This window comes from Amaranthus tricolor, chromosome 13, assembly GCF_026212465.1.
Source record: "Amaranthus tricolor cultivar Red isolate AtriRed21 chromosome 13, ASM2621246v1, whole genome shotgun sequence".
In the NCBI taxonomy this organism is placed as follows: domain Eukaryota; kingdom Viridiplantae; phylum Streptophyta; class Magnoliopsida; order Caryophyllales; family Amaranthaceae; genus Amaranthus; species Amaranthus tricolor.
Genome location: NC_080059.1, coordinates 14,029,701 through 14,049,988, shown reverse-complemented (window position 1 = coordinate 14,049,988; position 20,288 = coordinate 14,029,701). Strand labels below are relative to the sequence as shown.

General features: G+C 31.1%; 2 protein-coding genes across 7 annotated transcripts; one reads left to right on the top strand and one right to left on the bottom strand.

The window, feature by feature from the left end:
- Positions 1-3,663: 3,663 nt before the first annotated feature.
- Positions 3,664-8,286, top strand: LOC130798119 (uncharacterized). 2 transcript variants are annotated; one of them, XM_057660993.1, is made up of 5 exons: positions 3,664-3,906; positions 5,606-5,948; positions 6,428-6,696; positions 6,962-7,158; positions 7,603-8,286. In XM_057660993.1, exons 1-5 carry the CDS (start codon positions 3,717-3,719, stop codon positions 8,071-8,073), a joined length of 1,470 nt encoding a protein of 489 aa, XP_057516976.1. In that variant the 5' UTR covers positions 3,664-3,716; the 3' UTR covers positions 8,074-8,286. The 2 variants fall into 2 exon arrangements, with proteins under 2 accessions (XP_057516976.1, XP_057516977.1); XM_057660994.1 differs by lacking the exon at positions 3,664-3,906 and adding an exon at positions 5,467-5,506.
- A 338-nt stretch (positions 8,287-8,624) lies between these two features.
- On the bottom strand, positions 8,625-18,130 carry LOC130798120 (AT-hook motif nuclear-localized protein 10). Of its 5 annotated transcripts, none has more exons than XM_057660996.1 (6): positions 17,965-18,130; positions 16,711-17,194; positions 15,794-15,846; positions 14,610-14,741; positions 12,365-12,526; positions 8,625-9,239 (listed from the first exon to the last, which is right to left on the bottom strand). In XM_057660996.1, the coding sequence occupies exons 2-6, from the start codon at positions 17,174-17,176 to the stop codon at positions 9,012-9,014; spliced, it is 1,041 nt and encodes a 346-aa protein (XP_057516979.1). In that variant the 5' UTR covers positions 17,177-17,194; positions 17,965-18,130; the 3' UTR covers positions 8,625-9,011. The 5 variants fall into 5 exon arrangements, with proteins under 5 accessions (XP_057516979.1, XP_057516981.1, XP_057516978.1 ...); XM_057660998.1 differs by having other exon boundaries at positions 12,371-12,526; positions 17,965-18,118; XM_057660995.1 differs by lacking the exon at positions 17,965-18,130 and adding an exon at positions 17,280-17,610.
- Positions 18,131-20,288: the final 2,158 nt, after the last annotated feature.

Below are 20,288 nucleotides of genomic sequence, written 5' to 3'. Positions count from 1 at the left end.
AATAACAATATTTGATACAAAAATATTGCGGAAGTCTCAAAATGTCGAACTGTAAAAAACTTTAAATCATAAAAACTGAAACTGTTTTAAACAAAAGTAAAATATTAGATCTGATAAGAAATATTCTTTGCTCAAAATCAAAAAACATACATCATCATCGAGTCATCAATAAAGATACAAAAAGCAGCTAAGTTCTCGATAAATAGTAATTGTTGCGCCCTGGATTGGAACCTGAACTAAATCCTACAAAATGCTGTCATCCATGATACGGATGACAGCCGATTGAATTGGTCAGCATTTAACGCCGAGCATAACTTCCTATCCAGCTCAAAATACGGAAATTATACGCTATATTTACAAAATAATAATTTAAGTACGAACTTATGATACCATTCTCAATCTTGACAGAAGTACATTACTGTCACTTATACAATTCGGTAATCTTAACACTTAAGTGAATTCATTTGGTTAATACTCATAACCGTACCATGCATCATAGCATCAACACTAATCAAGTTTATCACTGATCAACAAGCACATCAATATGACACCTGATATATGTAAGGGTCTGGTTAGGTGATAGGTGAGGACCGTAGTCCTAAACCCTAACTGAGGTAGGAGTTGTCACCCCTCCAGTACAATTTATGCTCGAGCTCTACAAGATAGGTAGCTAACCTCCCGTCTTACACCGCATTTTACGTGTCGGCCAACACGGGCGCCGGGATTTTACATGCCGGTCCATGGTTCGACATTACCTTACTATCAAGGTCATTCAATCAATATTCATTCACACAAGTACATCACATTTTTATTACTGCAATTTGACTTTGACTTTGACTTTGATCAACTTAAGTGATAACCTCTTTTATTTAATAAATTCTTAATCATAACGTAAAATTAAATTTTATGTCTTTATACATTCATTATTAAATTTTTACACATTAAATTTTATTTGTAACTTTATTTTAAATAGTTCGCTAAATTCACATTAAAAACTTAATATTTTATCAATAGTTTCCAAATTAATATTTTCCACAAGTAGCAACTAAAATCTATTTTTCTTTAAATAAGTTCCCAAAATCAACATTTCCTACTTTACAATAAATAAAACTTATTAGAAAAATAATTAAAAAATTAATATTCTAATTAAAATTCAAGTTAAAATTGCATCATTTGGATAAGTTTCTAAAATTCTACAAGTTCACCAAAAATTAATATTTCAAGTTTAGAAAGATAAGTAAACTTATTAGATTTGCAAAAATTAAAATTCTAGTTATAAAACAAATAAAACTTATAATTTCACAAAAATCAAATTTATAATTTTCACAAAAGTCAATATTTCTAATTATAAAACAAGTAAAACTTGTAATCTCACAAAATCAATATTTCACACATAGTTTGAGCGACAAGTATACCAAAAATACTTTTACATCATTTTACATAAATTTTGGTCATATAGTTGGCAAATAAAATATTTTGTACTAAATAATGATTAAAAGTCACTTTTATTATGAAATCTCATATATTCAAGAAAAACACTTCAAAATTCAATAATTATAAAAATTTCTCAAAAACATCTTTTTAAATTGTTATTTTATTATTATCAAAAAAATAGTTGTAATAATTTAAAATAGTAAATCAAACTCTCTTTTATTATATATGATAGTGGTCGAATGGCCTATGAGTGTTTTGAGCCCTTTACACATAAAAAGAACGACTTAATTTAATTTATCATACTAAATCCTAGATTTAAACAATTAACATAACCATTTACAAAAATAAAAACTTTACGCAATAACTTAGAAATTTATTATAACCTTAAGGATAAACTTAAATCTCAAAATAAAGTATAATAACAATATTCTTAATATAACCATACTTAATAAACAATAAGTTCATAAAATAACTTACTACCTTATAAACTAATTTGAAGGTTAACATAAACATATTAATAAAGTTTTAACATAAAAATTCTTAAATATAATAACATTCCCAATGTAACACATAACTCATAAACATACTAGCACTAGTTTATAACATGAATCATACTTAATATCACTAGAAAATAATTTTGCACCCAACTTCCTAAACTTGTTCAAAGATTATTAAATTAACATACTAAAAAATACTTTTAGTATATACATACTTAATATAATCTTGATCATAATTTCATTAAACTAACTTTCTACTAAAACATATTAGCATATGTCATACTTTGCATATTATAAAGTAAATATAATGTAAAATTCCACAAAAAAAGTAGGGTAAAACGTTATATCATACTAACACAAGGGATTAGTACTAAGTACTAATAAGGAAAATAATAAGAAATAAGACCGTCCAAGATAGATAATAATGCTCCAAAGATAATTAATCCAAACTCTCAAAATAATAATGATCTTCTAAGCTCCCAAAATAATTAAATCTAAACACCAAAAATAATGATACATTAATTACCCAAAGTAATAACCCAAAGTAATAACCCAATAATGCTCCATAATGATGATGATTTAAGTTAAATAAAGAGTTTTCTAAGTTCCATGTTCTTGAATTTCTTCAATTTATAATAAAGGTATTAATGTAGTAAGATGTTAATGAAGTGAAAATATAAGAAAGAATGTTAGAAATATTTGATGATGGTGGTGTAAGTGATCTCATGGCTAAGGGGGTATTTATAATGGGTTTGGGCAATTTTGTAGTTTATTAGATTGTATGATAAAGAGTGTTAGGAATATAGAAGAAGATTAACTTGTATAAGTGATTTAGAGTGTGTAAGTGAATGTGTAAGAGTTTGGAGTGTAGAAGATAGTTAGCTTGCGTAAGGAAATGGTGATAGCTTGTGTAAGTGATGAACATCATGGGTTACTATAGAAAGTATTTTGGTTCATCAAATTTTTTTCTAGTATGTAGAAGTGAATATACTTTAAAATAATGGGTAAATTTGATCATGAAAATATGTAGTTTACTTAGAAAATTTTACTTAAACTATACTTAAGGTTAATAATAAAAATACGACTCATTTTTATGTATAAAATAATTAAATCAAAATCATAAGGTTAAAATAATAAGTAGTAATGTTAGTTTAAGGAAAAAAGTTAAAACGTAACGTTTTACAAAACCGTGTATATAATAATAAAATTTCACTTTTCGTACTACAAAATTATAAAATAATATTTGACTGATTATAAAAAAATTTTAACCAAAATTTTAAAGTTTAATATTTAAAAGAAATTACAAAATCGAAAAGTTTTAGTGATTAATAATGATTTGAAATGAATAATCAAAGTATTAGAGATTTGAACTGAAAATTCGAAATAATTAATCGAAAAATTGAAATTAAGAATTTTAAATCTATTACGGTTAATATTTAATAGATAGATAATCTAAGTCATTTATTGTTTTAGCATATAGTATAATATGATGCCACATACCAAACAATTTTTTATGGTTAGATTAGGCAACAAGCCAACAATGAACTAATTCAAGCCGACTATAAAAAACTATTTATCACTTATATTATAATGGAAGGATATTCCCAGACGTGTAAAACACTAAAAATTTAAATCATAGAATATGTACTGAATGAGTCAAAGCCAAAACAGATGAAGTGTTGGGAGAATTTTGTGTACTATTTTATACAGACTGCACATTACAAGTTGAAACAAACTTGTTAAGTTGAAAGAAGAAAGAGAACAAGACCTAGAAATAATTAAAAGATGAAAACGAATGAGGAAGAAGGAATAGAAGGGAAGACATTTGTAGTAACTGGAGGAATGGGTTTTGTGGGCGCAACTCTTTGTCTTGAGCTTATTCGAAAAGGGGCTCGCGAGGTTCGAATTCTTGATCTCGTTTGTTCTTCACCTTCGTCTTGTCTACTTTCTCAACCTGCTGTTGTCTGCATCTTAGGTACCATTGTCTATCTATAATCTTATATTTTTACCAAACATTTTTAAAATATTAAAAAAAAGTTACTGAAAAAATATTTTTAAAGTTAGTGAGAAATAGGAACCATAAGAAATAAAAAAAAAATTGTTAAAATAAAGTTAATTGTTATGAATGGTAGTATACTAATGTGATTATAAATGATACTATACTAATGTGTGACTTGAGTGCACATTAAAGGGTTGAATTCATGTGTGTGACTCTTGAGTTGTGGAATCCAAAAGGGTGTAATAAGGTGAAGAGTATTCATGGGAATTATTGGTGTTAATGAAGATTAAGGTGAAGAGTCTCATGTGTGTGACTCTTGAGATAATGCCTTTTCAAGTTCTTAGAGTTATTTCATAGTATTCATTACCCTAAATTAACTATGTATTTATGTGAGCCATTCATCTTCAAGTACCTAGCACTATAAATAGGGCTCTCATACCCACACTTCAAGTATGAAAAACACATCAAACACAACCCTTAAGCCAAACACATAGCCTATTGTTGTTATCTCTATCTCAATTGTAATTCTTCATATTGAAGTGTTGTTTGTATTCATTTGATATAATATAAACATAAACTACACACCACGGAGGACGTAGCCATCATTGGGTGAACCTCCTTAAATCTTTGTGTCCTTGTTTGTTACTTTGTCAAACTTAATTTTGCTCATTGTTGTTTGTTCTTAACATCGTAAGTATTTGGCGATCGTTTTCAAATGGACGATAAATGAGGATTAGGAGTGTAACTAATTTTGTGAAAAATCAAACACCGAACCAAATCATATCGAATTAGTAATTTTGTTCAACTGTATTTTAAATTTGGTTTGGTTTGGACTGAATTTTAATTATATTCGGCGTTCAGTTTGGACTCGGTCTAGGGTTCAACAAAACCGAAAACCGAAAAAACCGAAAACCGAAAACCGAAAAAACCGAAAAACCGAAATGGTAAAGGCATGTTATATTTTCCATTTGATTTTTTTGAATTTTTACCCTTATTTTTAGATTTTTGTAAAAAGTTTTTTACTTGTTGAAATAAAAAATCCTAAAATTATTAATATTTATTTAGAGCTTTAGAAAGAATAAGTTTTAAACAATACATGCAAATTAGATTTTCGGAGCAAAATATACAAATCGGTGCAATTCGGTTTGTTCGGTTCAATTTTGATTGATATTTTAAAATTCGGTTCGGTTCAATTTGGATTATAAATATTATAATTTTGATTTGGACTGAATATATCAAAATCGAACTTTATTTGGTTTAATTTTGGATTTGTATCAAATTCAAACCAAAAACCAAACTTTCACCCCTAATGAGGATCATAATTAAAATGAGCATGTATTTTTTTCAAAATTTACGATATAAATAGAAAGATTTTTTATAGAAATAATACATGAAACACAAAAAAAAAAAAAAAAAAAAAAAAAAAAAAAAAAAAGCAAATGGTAACTTCTTAAAGAAAAGGCTTAAAGTATTTGTATAAAGTTGAGGGTCCATAAATAAAAACTTTTGTTGTACTAAACAATACTTCAGATTCAACAGTTTTAGTATTCCTATTTCCTGTTGGTGTTACAATGAGGTATGGTCATTGTTGCCCCTGTCCTAATTTACCTTTTGCCTAAATACAAAGAACTTGCAACATTTACTCTAAAATATGATCTGTTTTGTGTTGTCTCAGGGGATATTACTCATGAAGAGAATGTTAAGACAGCTCTACAAGGGGCAGACTGTGTTTTCCATATTGCTTCATTTGGTAATTCAGGCAAAGAAATGCTTCAAACTCGTCGAATCCATGAGGTCAATATTGAGGGAACTCGAATCATATTAGATGTCTGTCTGGAATTTAAGATCAAAAGGCTTGTTTATGTAAGTACTTATAATGTTGTTTTTGGAGGAAAAGAGATTGTAAATGGTGATGAAAATCTCCCTTATATTCCTCCACATCAACATATTAGTCCCTACGCTCGTAGTAAAGCTTTTGCAGAACGCCTAGTCCTCAGCTACAATGCTAAACCATTCAGGTGATGCAATTATGTTGCAAAGTTCAAACTTTGAAACGTTGAAATGGTCTTTTGACATGGTATCAGAAGTCAACGCCATAGTTTCAGCCCAATTGACTCTCGTATAAGAAAGTATAATAGAATATACTTCCTCTGGTTTTTAATAGTTGCTAAATTTCTATTTTTAGGATATCCAATGCACGATTTTAATCTTTGATATCTTTAATTCATATCATAAAAAATTCTAATAAATTAATATTATGAAAATATGCATTAAGACGAATCAAAGATAATCCCACTTAACTATGTTTTACATTATATATGTAGAAATATATACCAAATAAGATCAGTTGATGAACAGTACTTGCTACAGAAACTGTAGCAACTATTAAAATACAGAGAAAGTACGTTTTCATCATATCTTGAGGCTCTAACCATTAGCTTAATCCGCTTTCTTGATGGGTCTTTAAAATAGCATAATTGTTTACATTGGCATGCAGGGAGAATGGTGGATGTCTGTATACCTGTGCAGTTCGACCTGCTGCTGTGTATGGAGCAGGTGAAGTGAAGACCTTCCCATGGATAATAAATTATGCAAAGTTACGTTTGCTGCTATTCAAAGTTGGTGATTCAAGTGTTAAAACAGACTGGATTTATGTGGATAATCTTGTTCATGGTCTTCTATTAGCCTCTATGGGACTCTTACATGAATTTCCTGACAAAGAAAACCATCCAATTGCTGCTGGAAACTCGTACTTTATCTCAGACGGTATGATATCATGTACTTAAGTAGCTTCCTTCATATGGACTCCTCGTTTTAATCCTTGATATTTTGACATGGGTGTGAGACTCTGGCACTTCATTTTAGGCTAATTTCCAAACTCAGATCTTTAACAGTATCGGGGTGGGATATTAGTGTTAGCCAATAAATTTTCATCTTTTTATGAGTGAACTATTTTCTCTTGGTGTTCTATTCTATAAGGTAAACTGTTATGTCAATAAGTTTGTTCTGATTTGACTATGAATTGATACAGGGTTCCCAGTTAATACCTTTGAGTTCATCCAACCTTTGTTAGACAGCCTTGAGTATGGCCAGCCAGGAGCTTCATTGACTGTACCCTGTGCTTTTGCATTTGGAAAGATATGTTGGGTTTTCTACACCATTTTATACCCATTTCTCAATGTCTCTTGGCTTCCTCAGCCATTGATTCTTCCTGCAGATGTATACCAGGTATCCTCATTTAAGTGCCCCTTGTTTATGCCTTTGTATCAGTTTGAGGTGTTTGACTATTGATTGTTGTTTGTTGGCTAATTCAGTTGGCTTGTTTAACTAGTTTACAACATTAAGTAATTTTGTTGGTCGTTAAGCTAGGTATATAAGCAACTGTTAAGCAAGATATGTGGCAATATAGTAATTTGGTTGTTGGGTATCTATTGAATAAAGAATGGATCAAAAGCCAAAAGCAAGTGAAAAGAATATGTCCATAGCAGCTATTTCATTTTACTTTATACGAGCTTAATAGGTATTTGCCAAAAAACTATTTAACCGATCAGCATGTCAACAACAAAAAGCTAACAAACAAATTGAGTAAATAAAAGTCAATTAGTGTATATACAATGTCAATGATTACTTAATAGTATATTGGTGCTAACTTAAAAAATATGCATGTAATAGGTGGGTGTAACTCATTATTTCTGTCAGAAGAAAGCTAGAGAAGAGTTGGGATATGTTCCAAGGGTGAGCCCACAGGAAGGCATGTCAATCATGATTTCTTATTGGCGACATCAAAAAAAGAACAGTCTAGATTGTCCTTCGATTTATCCATGGATATTTTGTGTGTGTGGATTGTCTGGTCTCTTTGCTATCAATTTCTTACCTAACGTTGGTCCTATAACTCTCCTTAATGACATAGCTCTCTTCATTTTCCGATCTACAAGGAATATTCAAATATTTTCTAGTATTGTTGCAGTTGCACATACATCCGAAGCCACATTTGCGTGGTTCTTAGCCAAGAAAGTCGACCGTACAAATGCAAAGGGTTGGTTTTGGCAAACTCTACTACTTGCAACATTTTCATTGCGTCTTCTGTTGAAGAGGGCAGGGCCTAAGACTGAACAAAACACTGAAAAATTGTTGTCAAACTAATACTTCCTCTATTGCTTTGAGTTTTTAACAAATAGCTGAAATATATGAACTTTTTGTCATATGGTGCAAATTAAATAACGCAAAAAGTATTCAACATTAGTTATGAGAAATGCTTCTCCTATTGAATATGGTATATGTAACACTACTTATTGCAGATTTTTACTTTAATTGTTTTGTAGTTTTGTACTCAAATATGGCTTCTTTTAATTTTCTTACGACAGTAAGTGTTAGGTTCATCACAACGCCGATTTTGAAGCCTTCCATACTGTTTTCGGAGCTGTCTTATTTTCAGAATCTTTGTCGATGGTTGCACAATCCGAGCTGATTTTAAATCAAATCTTTCTGGCTCCAGGTGTAGTTCAAGTTCAACCCGTAACTTGGCCATCTCTAGGATGGCAATGGGAATAAGGAAGTGCAAAAGGAGCTAGACAACAAATTAACCAAGGAAACATAATTTCCTTGTTTACATAAAGATAACAGCCTAGTTATAACTATTAAAATATATCAGTTGCATCGAAGTGAGCATATGACCTGAATTCCTCCCTCAGAAATGCTAAAACGATCATCGCGGTTGATGTTCTAAAATAAATACAGGAACAGGAATTACTATAATATAAACAATAGTTAAAGCACTGCTGACATATGACCTGAATTTCCAACCCCATGAACTAGGTTTTACCTAGACTACCAGATCGCATGCCTGTGACATCTACAACTAGTAACTAGTCACTCTCCAGTCTCGGGCCAGTCAAACAAGACAGAATACTGGATCCTTGATCTACACAACAATGTCAAAGCTTTGATCTACACAAAGGCTTTAATTACACAACAGAAATACCAACATTGTGACGGAAGTCAAAACTACTCAAGATGACCTGTCCGGAGTCCCGACCATGCCAATTCAAATACAGTTGGTGCGAAAATGCAGCAGCATATGTTTACTTCCATGGAAGGCTTGACATGTCAACTGAAGTAACAGCTCCTGTACTTTGATTAAGTGGGCTTCCAGGTCCACCCGAAGATTCACTTAAAGTCCCTCGCGATGTTGGGCTGCTGGGCCCTGTTGGTCCAGCTGCAGCGTGAGGCCTGCCCGGAGTGAACGGTTCAGTGAGATTACCAATCTTTTGTTCTCTCCGATTTTCTGCAATAAAACTGCCCACGATAACCTGCCACACACAAGAGAGCTACTATCAAATCTGCTTAGTGTACATCAATCAAATCTGCTTAGTGGTTTGTTCAGATTTGATTAGAATACTATTTGCTCCGTTCTTTAATAAAATTCCCATAAGGAATGTTCACTGAAATTTTAAAAAAATAAAATGTTTTAGATAGTGAAAATATTATTTTATTGAATAATAAAATTGATTGGGGAAAAATAGAGACCATAAATATTAAAATAATATTAAAAGAAAGATAGTGAAAAAAATATGAGGACCACAACTAATAAAAAAATATTTTTCGAGAGTTAGTAAGAAACATGTTGGGACCATAAGGAATATAAAAATATTAAAATGAAATTAGTGAAAGATATGTGGGGACCATAAGCATTATAAAATATTAAAATGAGAATGAGCAATATTATTTTTGTCCAAAATTTGTGATGTAGATATTTTATGGGAACAACAAATGAAACACTCAAAATGAAAATTGGAAACTTCTTTAAGGAACGGAGGGAGTATGATCTTTAAAGTATGAGCAATAGTGAGATAGCCATTAGTAAATCTAAATTTTTACGAACACCGTAAAAATGGACCATATCTCTTAAGAGTGTTCAGGCAAAAGCTTTCTCATGTATGTTTGTCATCCTTTAACTTGGTTACACAACACATCCCAAGTTAATCAATAAAAGCATAGAAGAACAACAATTCAAAGATATAAACTTTTCTGGAGAGAGAAGTATAGAGGTACACAAACGAAAACTAGCAAGATTCAAGATAAGTTATTTTCCAGTGACATGCAGATTTTCCCTTTTTCAAATTTCTGTTTTCTGATAAAACTAGAAAGCAGAGATGAAAACCTTTTTGATGCGTAAGGTTTAGGGTGTGATGGTCTATTTGTGTTTCGGTTATAATGATAAACAAAGGATGGTTAAAGGGACTGATGCAATAATATTTCTCTAGACTCGCTAAGGTTGCTACACACGATTTGTATTTGAAACTAGTATAACTCTCAAAGCGGAACACTTCTCAACAAGTTAAGCTAGTACTTAAACCACCACAATATAAAGACTTGTTTTTATATTGATAAAGGTATTAAGATTTTTGGACACAACACTTGTTCTCATAAAAGACCCAAATGCTCTAAACACATGTAAACTAAGTTTACTCTAAGCACAATGCTTGTATTTCACTCTCAAAATTCTGATTTCACAATGAAACATACATGGCTATTTATAGGTAAAATTACTTAACACTAAAGGAAAACTTAAGAGGAAGGAAATAATAAGAAAATGCTAAGAAGATGTGTTGTAAATCATCCTTTTTGGTTGGCAGCTTCCTTTTTCAATTTGTGTCCTTCCATGTCTTAACTTGTGCCACCTAACCTAAGCTATAAGGTAGCTTTGATGAGTAAAGAAGACAACACATAGAGGTGCTTAGGAGGTTACTTAACCATAGGATAAGTAAGCTAATAGCTTAAGCAAGTAGGTGAGCTTTCTTCATGGGTAGAAAACCTAAGCAACTAGGTGAGCTTTTTTCATGGTTAAAAAATCCCCTTTATTTGTTGTTCATTCTCAAATCATTCGGTGTTTTGTATGAGCAATACTCGTAAAATATTTGTTGCTAGCAATCCTTTAAATTGGGCTCCATGGAAATTTGTTTTAGATGCACCTGCATCACTTTTTCTACAACAAATTGTGAAAGCTTAAGCCAAACCAATATGTTTATTTATATACAATGCCAAAGCCTCTCATTGGCTCATTATAAAGTCCAGATGCTGCGATAGCAAGGGGGTGGAGAAGGAAGCAAAAGAAGGTGAAGCTGATACAATTCAAGCGTCCACAGAACCAAAAAGGCTGGCAAAAGGTTCAATCTTCCTTCTTATGAGCTATCTTCCTTCCTCAATTCCGCTTATCTGCTGTTTGCTTCTGTGTTTTCAGCCTTCATAATATATTGGTTGATACTTGATATATTTCTGGGTTTTCTCATACATTATTTTGATTTTGAAGGCTTGAGCTTCTAGCAAGCACTACAATTGGTCACATTAAAAACCTCAAACTTCTGTTTAGCAAACAACATTTCATTTACTCTAACACGATTAAGTGGATCCCACCTAGGTTGGAATCTAAAAGGATCGCATGTATGCAACCAACCTCAACCTTGTTAGTGATAAGACTAACGAAGAGGTTGTTTCTAATTGACCCTTGAAAGCAAACATCATGTGCAATTTCACATAAATAAAAAAAAAGGCATATGATTTAGCAAACACAACCTAGAAGAACTCAGCTGTTTCAGAAGCAAATTTTAAACCAACTTTACATTAAGAAGATTGCTTTACAACATAGGAAAAATTAGCCACAATGTTAAATCGTAATGAACATGGAATTCAATAGTTTTAAGTTAGTTGTTAAAAAACTATCTTTTATTTCAATTTTGCATATTCGTATTTGAATTGTGGACCACCTGTGGTTCAATTATAAAACAGAATTATATAGAATCAATGTTAAAAGGTCTTGTAAATTGATCTGTAGTTGACATGGAATAAAAAGTGTCAAGTTACCTAACGCCAGTTATATAACATGTTTGACACTTGTTGCGATGTTAAATCCCATTATATATTTTTTGAAAAATTCACTCCGCATCGATCACAATTCGCGTTATTACTCTGTTAATAGCCATTTTTCGCAACACCACCGACCATTTTCGCAAACACATTTGTGATCGCGGTTTTTTTCCATGGTAATGTATCTAAAAGCTCATAAAGAATGGTATAACTCATCCAAGCTTCTCATGGACGAATCCTACCAATTAGTTTATTGTTGAGGCTTGAAATTAATACAACTTGGCTCATGGTTCAGCTAGTCTAGCTAATTTGATCTATCTGGGGTGCCATCCTTCATGCCCATGCATATAGATTGGAACGGTATAATTCAAGACCAACTGTGACGACATCCATCAAGTCCCACGCGCCTATTTTGTCATTTCAAAGACTCGCATGATAGATTCAAGTTCATCTAAGCCCACAAATAACTTGAGTCCAACATCAACCAAGACCATTCACACAACAAGACACTACAATGAAGTAGAAAATTTTCCCTTATAAAGAGAAAGGAAAGTGAAAATAGATGTCAAACCTGTACCGGGGATTCAGCAATCAAGAGACCGGCAACACCACCACCAAAGACACGGCCATCGCTCCCTGCTAAGGAGACACTTAAACCACCACTTCTGCTTTGTGGACCACCACTATCTGCAAGCATGAAGGACCCTGAGAGCGACAAAATTTCAAACCGCCCCTGCAGTTGGAGATAGAAGGAATAAAAAAAACAAAGAGCTAAGATGGAGGATTCAGTAAGCTTTGATGTAACACAAAAATCAGCAGATCAGCTAGAGTCTACTACCCGAAGAATTATTATAAAACCCACAGATTAAGGTCCTAAAAGTTATAGCATATTACATAACTATGATGCTTTAAATGAGCCCAAAAAGAACACAAATCAACAGCTCATAGTTATGGATTGCAGAACATCAAATTTTATAGATAACAAATCACTCTGTAAAGAAAACAAGTGTATTCATTTTTAACAGCAAGTAAAATGTAAACTAAGGGAAGTTCCTACCACTAATATTGCCTCAATAAGCCCAAGCTAATAGAAATCAAACAGATAGCATACATCACTAATAATCTCATATTGAAGCACTAAATAAAAATTAAACAGAATTCGCAGTTTGGCTCCTGTATCAGCAGAATTTGGTGCTCATAAGAATAAACTTATTCGTAGAATAATTAATTTCAACATATCTCTCATTTGTGACCCATCACACTGATTTGTGAGAAATTGTTTTTAACAAAATACTGAATATCACACATATAATTCATTTAGTGTAGATCCTGATTGGTGCATAACAATCTGTTACTGAGTTTATTCAAGGAAATGAATTTGGGTATTAATGATAAAAGAACTTTCTGCTCTTTTTCAGACTTAGGTCGGAAAACAATCTGCTTTTTACACATGCAGTAAATTGATGTTTCCCTTCAGCATTAGGGTGCAGGTGCACAAAAATTCTTATGATTTGGATTATGATAAAAAAATAATACTCCCTCCGTTCCTTAATGAAGTTTCCACAAAGAATGTTCACATGAATTAAGAAAAATAGAATCCTTTAGGTAGTAGATGAATTATTTTATTGAATAATAAATTTGATGGAAGAAAAGTGAGAATCATAAACGTTAAAAAAAAACAAGTATTTGAAAAAATATGGAGGCCACAACTAATAAAAAAATATTTTTATAAAGTTAGCGGAAAACATGTGGAAACTATAAGGAATATAAAAATGTTAAAATGAAGTTAGTGGAATATATGTGGGTGACCATAAGCACTATTAAAATATTAAAATGAGGTTGAAAAAGATTACTTTTGTCTAAAATTTGTAATATAAATAGAAAGATTCTTTATGGTAACAACAAATGGAACAACCCAAAATGGCAAATGGGAACTTCAAGAAACGGAGGGAGTAATTATAAACTCAGCATTTGACTTTAGATATTCTGAGATTTTTGTGAAAGAACAGCCAGCACTCAGTGCTCGAACAAGGGTCTAACAACCAACAGTCAAATTTACCATCGGCTGCAGTGTGGTATAATATGATTCATCAATCACTTTATGAATACAGAACAAATGCAGCTCAAAACATTCAAACTGCTGAGAAAATCTTAAAAGCAGCTCAGATATTGTCACTTGTCAATATGCAGAAGTTACTATATCCAGCCTATGTTACTCAGACTTCGGTACTTGCGTCCGACTACAATACATGTCCAAGTGTCCAACTTGATTATTATGTGAAAAAAGCTATACAATTTTGGTTCAAAATGAAGATTCTTCAGCTCAATCATGGAATAAAAAATGTAGCAATTCTATCATACAACAGCAGTTATTTTACCAAAAAGGATTTTGAACTAGTCATTTTTAGTGCAACTTAAAACATTATATAACATCTGTTATAAGCAATTATTTTACCATATAAGCCATATAATCCGTTATTTGAACCAAGTAAAAGGTAAAATTTAAGCTGAAATCTAGAAAGACCTAACAAAAAACCTTGAATTACAGTGGAAAACAGATCTTTATTAAGTTGGTAATCTAAGACGCAATAGTCAAGAAGGGTGTTATAAGCCAGCAAGATGCCTGTTCAACAACACGGCCACTATTGCATTCACAACCGTGATCATGCTTTTCTATTGTCTAAATTCACAAAGCATCCACAATCATTTTCCAAATGATGGAGAGCACAATTTGAGAAACTAACAAGTTTACGAACATGTTTTATGCTATCCAGGTCCATATAGTAGAATGAAAGCGTATAAAAGCATTATGAAACCTCATATGTCACAGATCCTCCACAGGTCGCCGACTGACGAATGGTCACGTTTGATATAGTACCAATTGCAGAAAGAATGCAGATAGCCCTTGGACCACTTTGAGAAAATGACATGATCCTAGAAGCTACATCCTGATGGCCAAGAAAAAAGCAGCTTCAGAGTAGGTACATAAATCAGAAAACTAATAAATCTTGAGCGAAACTTGAATCTAGTGCAGAGTTACAGCAAATCTGGTTTATCTATGGGAGCAGCTACGAGTCATGAGCATAACTGGAATAGAACATGGTCGCATGCCTGAGCCTAATTACATATTTCAAGCAAAGAAGTAGTGCAAACAACATGCCATTACCCAATTTGATTCCCCCTTAGCGGGGTTCACGTGACCGAATATACGCAGCATTGTCCTTGTAATAAGTAAGGAGAAAGAGGTTAGAGTTGAGTGAGTTTTGATTGTAAACATCATTTGTAACTTTACATAAATAAGGGCAAATGACTTGGAAGAGTTACCATAATCCATTACCTGAAACCAAAAAACTATAAATCTTTGTTTTTTTGAGAACGAACAAAAAAGAAGAGCAAATAACTCGTAAAAAATATAGAATAAAATGGAGGGGAAGAGCATGACTAAGAAGTTTACTCGGCTGCACACATTTCTAAAAATTTATTCAAGAATGTGGATTGTCATTTACTATTGCCTACTAAATACATCATCGGTCATGGCAACGGTTGTGATTGCGATGGCGGACATAATGATGTGGTAACGAGAGTGATTTAGTTATCGTAACGCCTAATTTCGGCCAAAAGCATGAAATATCCCTCGAAACAACACAAAATACGGTTTTATAAAATATCGATTCAAAATTTTTTGGGAAGATTTGCAATTCAATGCAATAGTTCAAAATCAAGATTACGATTGCAATTACATGGCCTTGTATTTGAATTATGCACACCTTATAAGAATGGCCAAGAACTCACAAAAAATATATATTTAAATACCAAAAAAATAGCGTAAGTACCCAACATGAGATACACCAAAACAAAAGCCACAACTCTAAGCATAGATCGTACAGCAAGACCTTCTTAAGAGGTCCACACATAGATAGCATTGCAACATCTACCAAATATTTACTTAACTTAAATTTTTATACTTTTTCACTAAAACAAAGTGAAGATAATGAGTGACCTCGCCAGCATTGACAGTAATGACATGTGGAGTAAAACCAATTCCAGGTGAACCTGCAAATAAGATCATATAAGCATCTGCAACTTACAAGATCTCATGCAAATCAAATTAAAAGAAAACAACAGGCAAAATGGGCTTAGAGTTACGGAACGGAAAATATGTCACAATCAAGAATTTAAAAGCTAGTGATGTCTTTATTACCATTGCTTTCAAATTCATTGTTTATTGAACATTAAGCCAAAACCCAACTAAATTGAATACAGTTTAGCGAATTGATCTTAATATTTAGCAGAAGTCAAGAAAACTTTCCAAATAGAAAAAAAAAGAAGAAAAACTTAAAATAGGTTCGAGATATAATTAAAAGTAAAATGAATCAGATTCTATGCCACCTCATAGAGAAGACATAAAGAAAGAGGGAAAATCAGATAAGGTGAATGGCCTAAAGAAGATATCTATTCAGAGCGAGATCAAAGGCAAAGATGCAACTTTCCCCCAACTGCCAGAGCATCTTAAACTCAGATTTCAACATTCACAAACCCCAACTGGAGAGTATTCTCTAGTCAATAACACCTCCTGGCTCCTTCTACATATTCCCTCCATCCACTTAGATATTGTATGCATTTTTTATTATTCCGTCTCACGGAATCTCGTTCACGTGTTTAACCTCTCTCCATTCTATCAACACAATTCAAAAATTTTATTATTCTCTTCAAATCTCAACTAAAAACTTGACAAAAAAGGATAATATAAATGTATTGAATTCACCGGAAAAATAAGTATTCTTTAGTCCCCTACTCTAAGTATTCATCCACACTTCAATTATCTAGCAAGTGAAACTAAAACCAATTCAAATTAAAGTAAAACAATCCCATCCAAATGAAACTAAAACCAATCAAAATTTGAAAATGAAATCATACCACCAACAGCATCCATTTGGTTCTTTTTTCCAGAACCAAGGGGTCTTCCTCGACCCTTTTTTGATGGCGATGATCCCACCTCCACAGAAACAGTGTGCAGAGGAGGTGGTGTCGGCTGGTGTTGCCGCTGAACCTGATGTTGAGCCGGAATCACCTCCGATAGCTGCTGTCGCGATAAAGAGAACCCCCCAGAACACGGTTGATTTTTTGTCACGTGAACAGGAGGTGGAGCAGAACCTTCTGGGGCATACTTTCTAGGCCGACCTCTCTTCTTCTTTAATGGCTCCCCCATTGTCATGTTAATGTTCATTCCCTCGCCATTTCCATTACCAGTTACCGGCTTATAGACCGGATTACCGTCAGCACCGAAACTAATCTGCATGCTATGTACTCCCGGCTGCGACATTATCACCGGCGACTTCTGCATCCCAATATTATCCATCAATCCTAACTCAGATCCCGACATTTTTCACACTTCAATTTCCTGCAAAATAATGTTAAGTTCCAGTCAAATTCCACTTAAATTTACACATCTTACAGAATTACACATCTCGGTGAGCAATAACCACCAATGTGCATCGTCGAAATTTCTGAAAAAGTTGAACACTCTGATTCCATGAATTTAGGGAAGAATTATACAGTGAGATAAACCCTAATCCAAGTACAAAAAATTCGGGCAAAATATCAGATTATTCTGCCAAAACTACTTTAAAATTTCATGAATTTAGGGAGGAATTTTACAGTGACCTAAAGCCTATCTGAGATGATTCTGCGTGTACACGGCAAAACAGCAAATAATTCTGCGTGTATCTCTAGTAAAAAAAAATTAATTAGGGCAAAACAGCAAATAATTCTGCGGGTATCAGCAAATTTCACAAAGATCGAGCACAAAACGTAGATTTTAAAATTTTTAAAACGCTTTATAATAATAATAATAATAATAATAATAATAATAATAATAATAATAATAATAATATATTATTATTATTATTATTATTATTATTATTATTATTATTATTATTATTATTATTTTGGGTGGAATTATTATTATTATTATTATTATTATTATTATTATTATTATTATTATTATTTAAAAAGACTGTAAAAAACAAATATGTCATTGTTTTAAATCAAAAATATATTTTTCTTTTCAAAATTTAACATCATTAGTTATATTTTTTCCAAAATTAAGAAAAAAAATATAAAAATGGCGAAATAAGAAATAAATACTAAAAATAAATAATATAAATTCACCTTAAAATGGGGGGAATTCATAAATGATGACAAGTATTAGAGAAAAAGAAAGAGAGGAGAGAGAAAAGTTATAATTCCAGAAATAATAAGGTAAAGGAAAAAAGAGGAGTGAGATGAAGTTTGGGTAAGCATAAATGGATTTGGAATGTGAATCAATTAATTAATTAATTAATGTGGGCAACTCTCACGAATAAATTAACTATCATCGAATCACCTCAAAATTTCACTTATTCTTTAAAGTAAAGTTTTAAGTTTATAGTGGTTTTACTTAATTCTAAATCAATTATTAAATTAGATAAAATAGAGCTTGACCGTAAGGATTGAAAAATTTTAGATTATAAACCAAAATATTATTTATTCTTAATTGTTTGACTTATTAAGATGGTTTGAACATGGCTATAAACATCTAGTTTAAAAGCTCATATAATACACTGAGTTAAGTATATAGACATATATAAATAAAACTTTCAATGCATAATGCAAGAAAAAAACTTTGTTTAAGAATAGTATGTAAATTCTATATATTTTAATAAAATAATTACTTTGGAAAACAATATAGCTTACTTACTAAAATATTTTATCTAATCAAGCTTGTAATTTTGACTAAAAGATATTTTTGATGGTCTTCTAAAATTCAATTAAATAAAATAAACTTATTATTTATGAATGAATTGAGTTTATTTTGAGTTAATTTAAACTAAGTTATTTGGTTTTAATTTTGACCTAATCCAAACAGCATTTAATTATTTAAATAAATATAATTTTTAAAGATTTATATTTTTGTATAAAGAATTAATGTAATAAAATATTTTAATATTTATCTTATTTAGTTTTAATTTTATTGAAGTGAATAAATTTCCATGCAATCAATTATACCGTTACTAAAAATACTTACCTAATTTAACTTTAAATTCGTTTAAGAAAATAAATTATCATGTAATTAATTATAATCCTATTAAATAAACACATTTGTAAAAACTCTAAGAAGTCGTCATGTGTTATTTTTTAGTTCTTTTATTAGCATCATCATCATCATCTTACCCAGTGTATCCTACTCATAGAAAACTATGGTCAGGATCTGGGCAGAGAAGAAAGACCGCAACTCATACTCATAAAAGAGAGTAAGGTCTTCAAAGAGAGAGAACCTGCAACTTACAAATAGAATAAAAAGAATATATACAGATGACTAAAAATAAAGATAAAATTGAAGAATAGTTCTTTTATTAGCATTTATGACTAAAAATAAACAACATTTAATAATATAATAAATATATTTAAAAAAAATACTTTTTTACTTATTTGAAATAATTAATTTCTTAAAGATTTTATTTTGGTATAAAGAATTAATGTAATGAAATCTTTTAATATTTATTTTATTATCGTAATTAGTTTTAAATTTATTGAGAAAAGAAAATTTTCACGCAATTAAGTATGGCTTTAGCAAAAATACTTACCTAATTTAACTTTGAATTTAAGGAAAACTCTAAAAATTCATCGTGTGTTATTTTTCAGTTCTTTTATTAGTATTTATGATTATTATTATGATAGGTGGTTTATTTAAAAATCAACAACATATGGGTTTATTACATTTAGCAGATCGAACAAATGTTTATATATTATTGACAATTTTCTCAATTAATATTTGAATTATTATGATATATTTCCTTATTTATTTAACAATTTTCATTTATTTAGAAGTGTATTATTACAATTTTGATTCCTTACCCTTTACATTCAATTAATATATGGAAATTTTGACATTAATAATTCAACATAATGCACATTGTTGACAATAAACTTATCTTTCAATCCCTTAGTGTATAAAAATATGAAGAGTTAACCGTTCACATCATCTAGGTGAAAATTTTCTCCAGAAATTACCCTCTTCTCCTTTAAAGTATAACATTTATATTTGTTGTCTCACAAAGAAGTCTTGTTAAACAGCATCAATGTTCAATAGGCTAATTTACAGCGAAGTCACACCAATAGAATGAACTAGGTGATCACCCATGCTAAAGCACGAGATATTTAGAAATTGTTATGCATAAATAATATAATTGTTACAAACAGATTAAATAAAAGTTAAGAAAGAGAACTATAAATAATAATTTTGAAAAATCACAACAAAGAAAATTGAATAATAAATAATAATATTTACACATCATTAGAACATAATTGTTGATTAGTCGTACTAAGCACGAGCTATTTAATGATCACTATATGTTAAATATATGTATGTAATAATAATTGATTACCCCTGTTAAACACGATATATAAAAATTTATTTTATCAAAAATTGAATAAAATATAAATATCTCCAACAT

Bases quoted from the DNA above. Each gene is read 5' to 3' on its own strand.
- LOC130798119 (XM_057660993.1), top strand. From the start codon at position 3,717: ATGAAAACGAATGAGGAAGAAGGAATAGAAGGGAAGACATTTGTAGTA. The intron at 6,697-6,961 runs GTATGATATCAT...GAATTGATACAG, and splicing joins CTCGTACTTTATCTCAGACG to GGTTCCCAGTTAATACCTTT. The intron at 7,159-7,602 runs GTATCCTCATTT...TGCATGTAATAG, and splicing joins TTCCTGCAGATGTATACCAG to GTGGGTGTAACTCATTATTT.
- LOC130798120 (XM_057660996.1), bottom strand. From the start codon at position 17,176: ATGTCGGGATCTGAGTTAGGATTGATGGATAATATTGGGATGCAGAAG. The intron at 15,847-16,710 runs GTATGATTTCAT...TCTTATTTGCAG, and splicing joins CCAAATGGATGCTGTTGGTG to GTTCACCTGGAATTGGTTTT. The intron at 14,742-15,793 runs GTCACTCATTAT...CTTGGCCATCAG, and splicing joins TTACTGTCAATGCTGGCGAG to GATGTAGCTTCTAGGATCAT.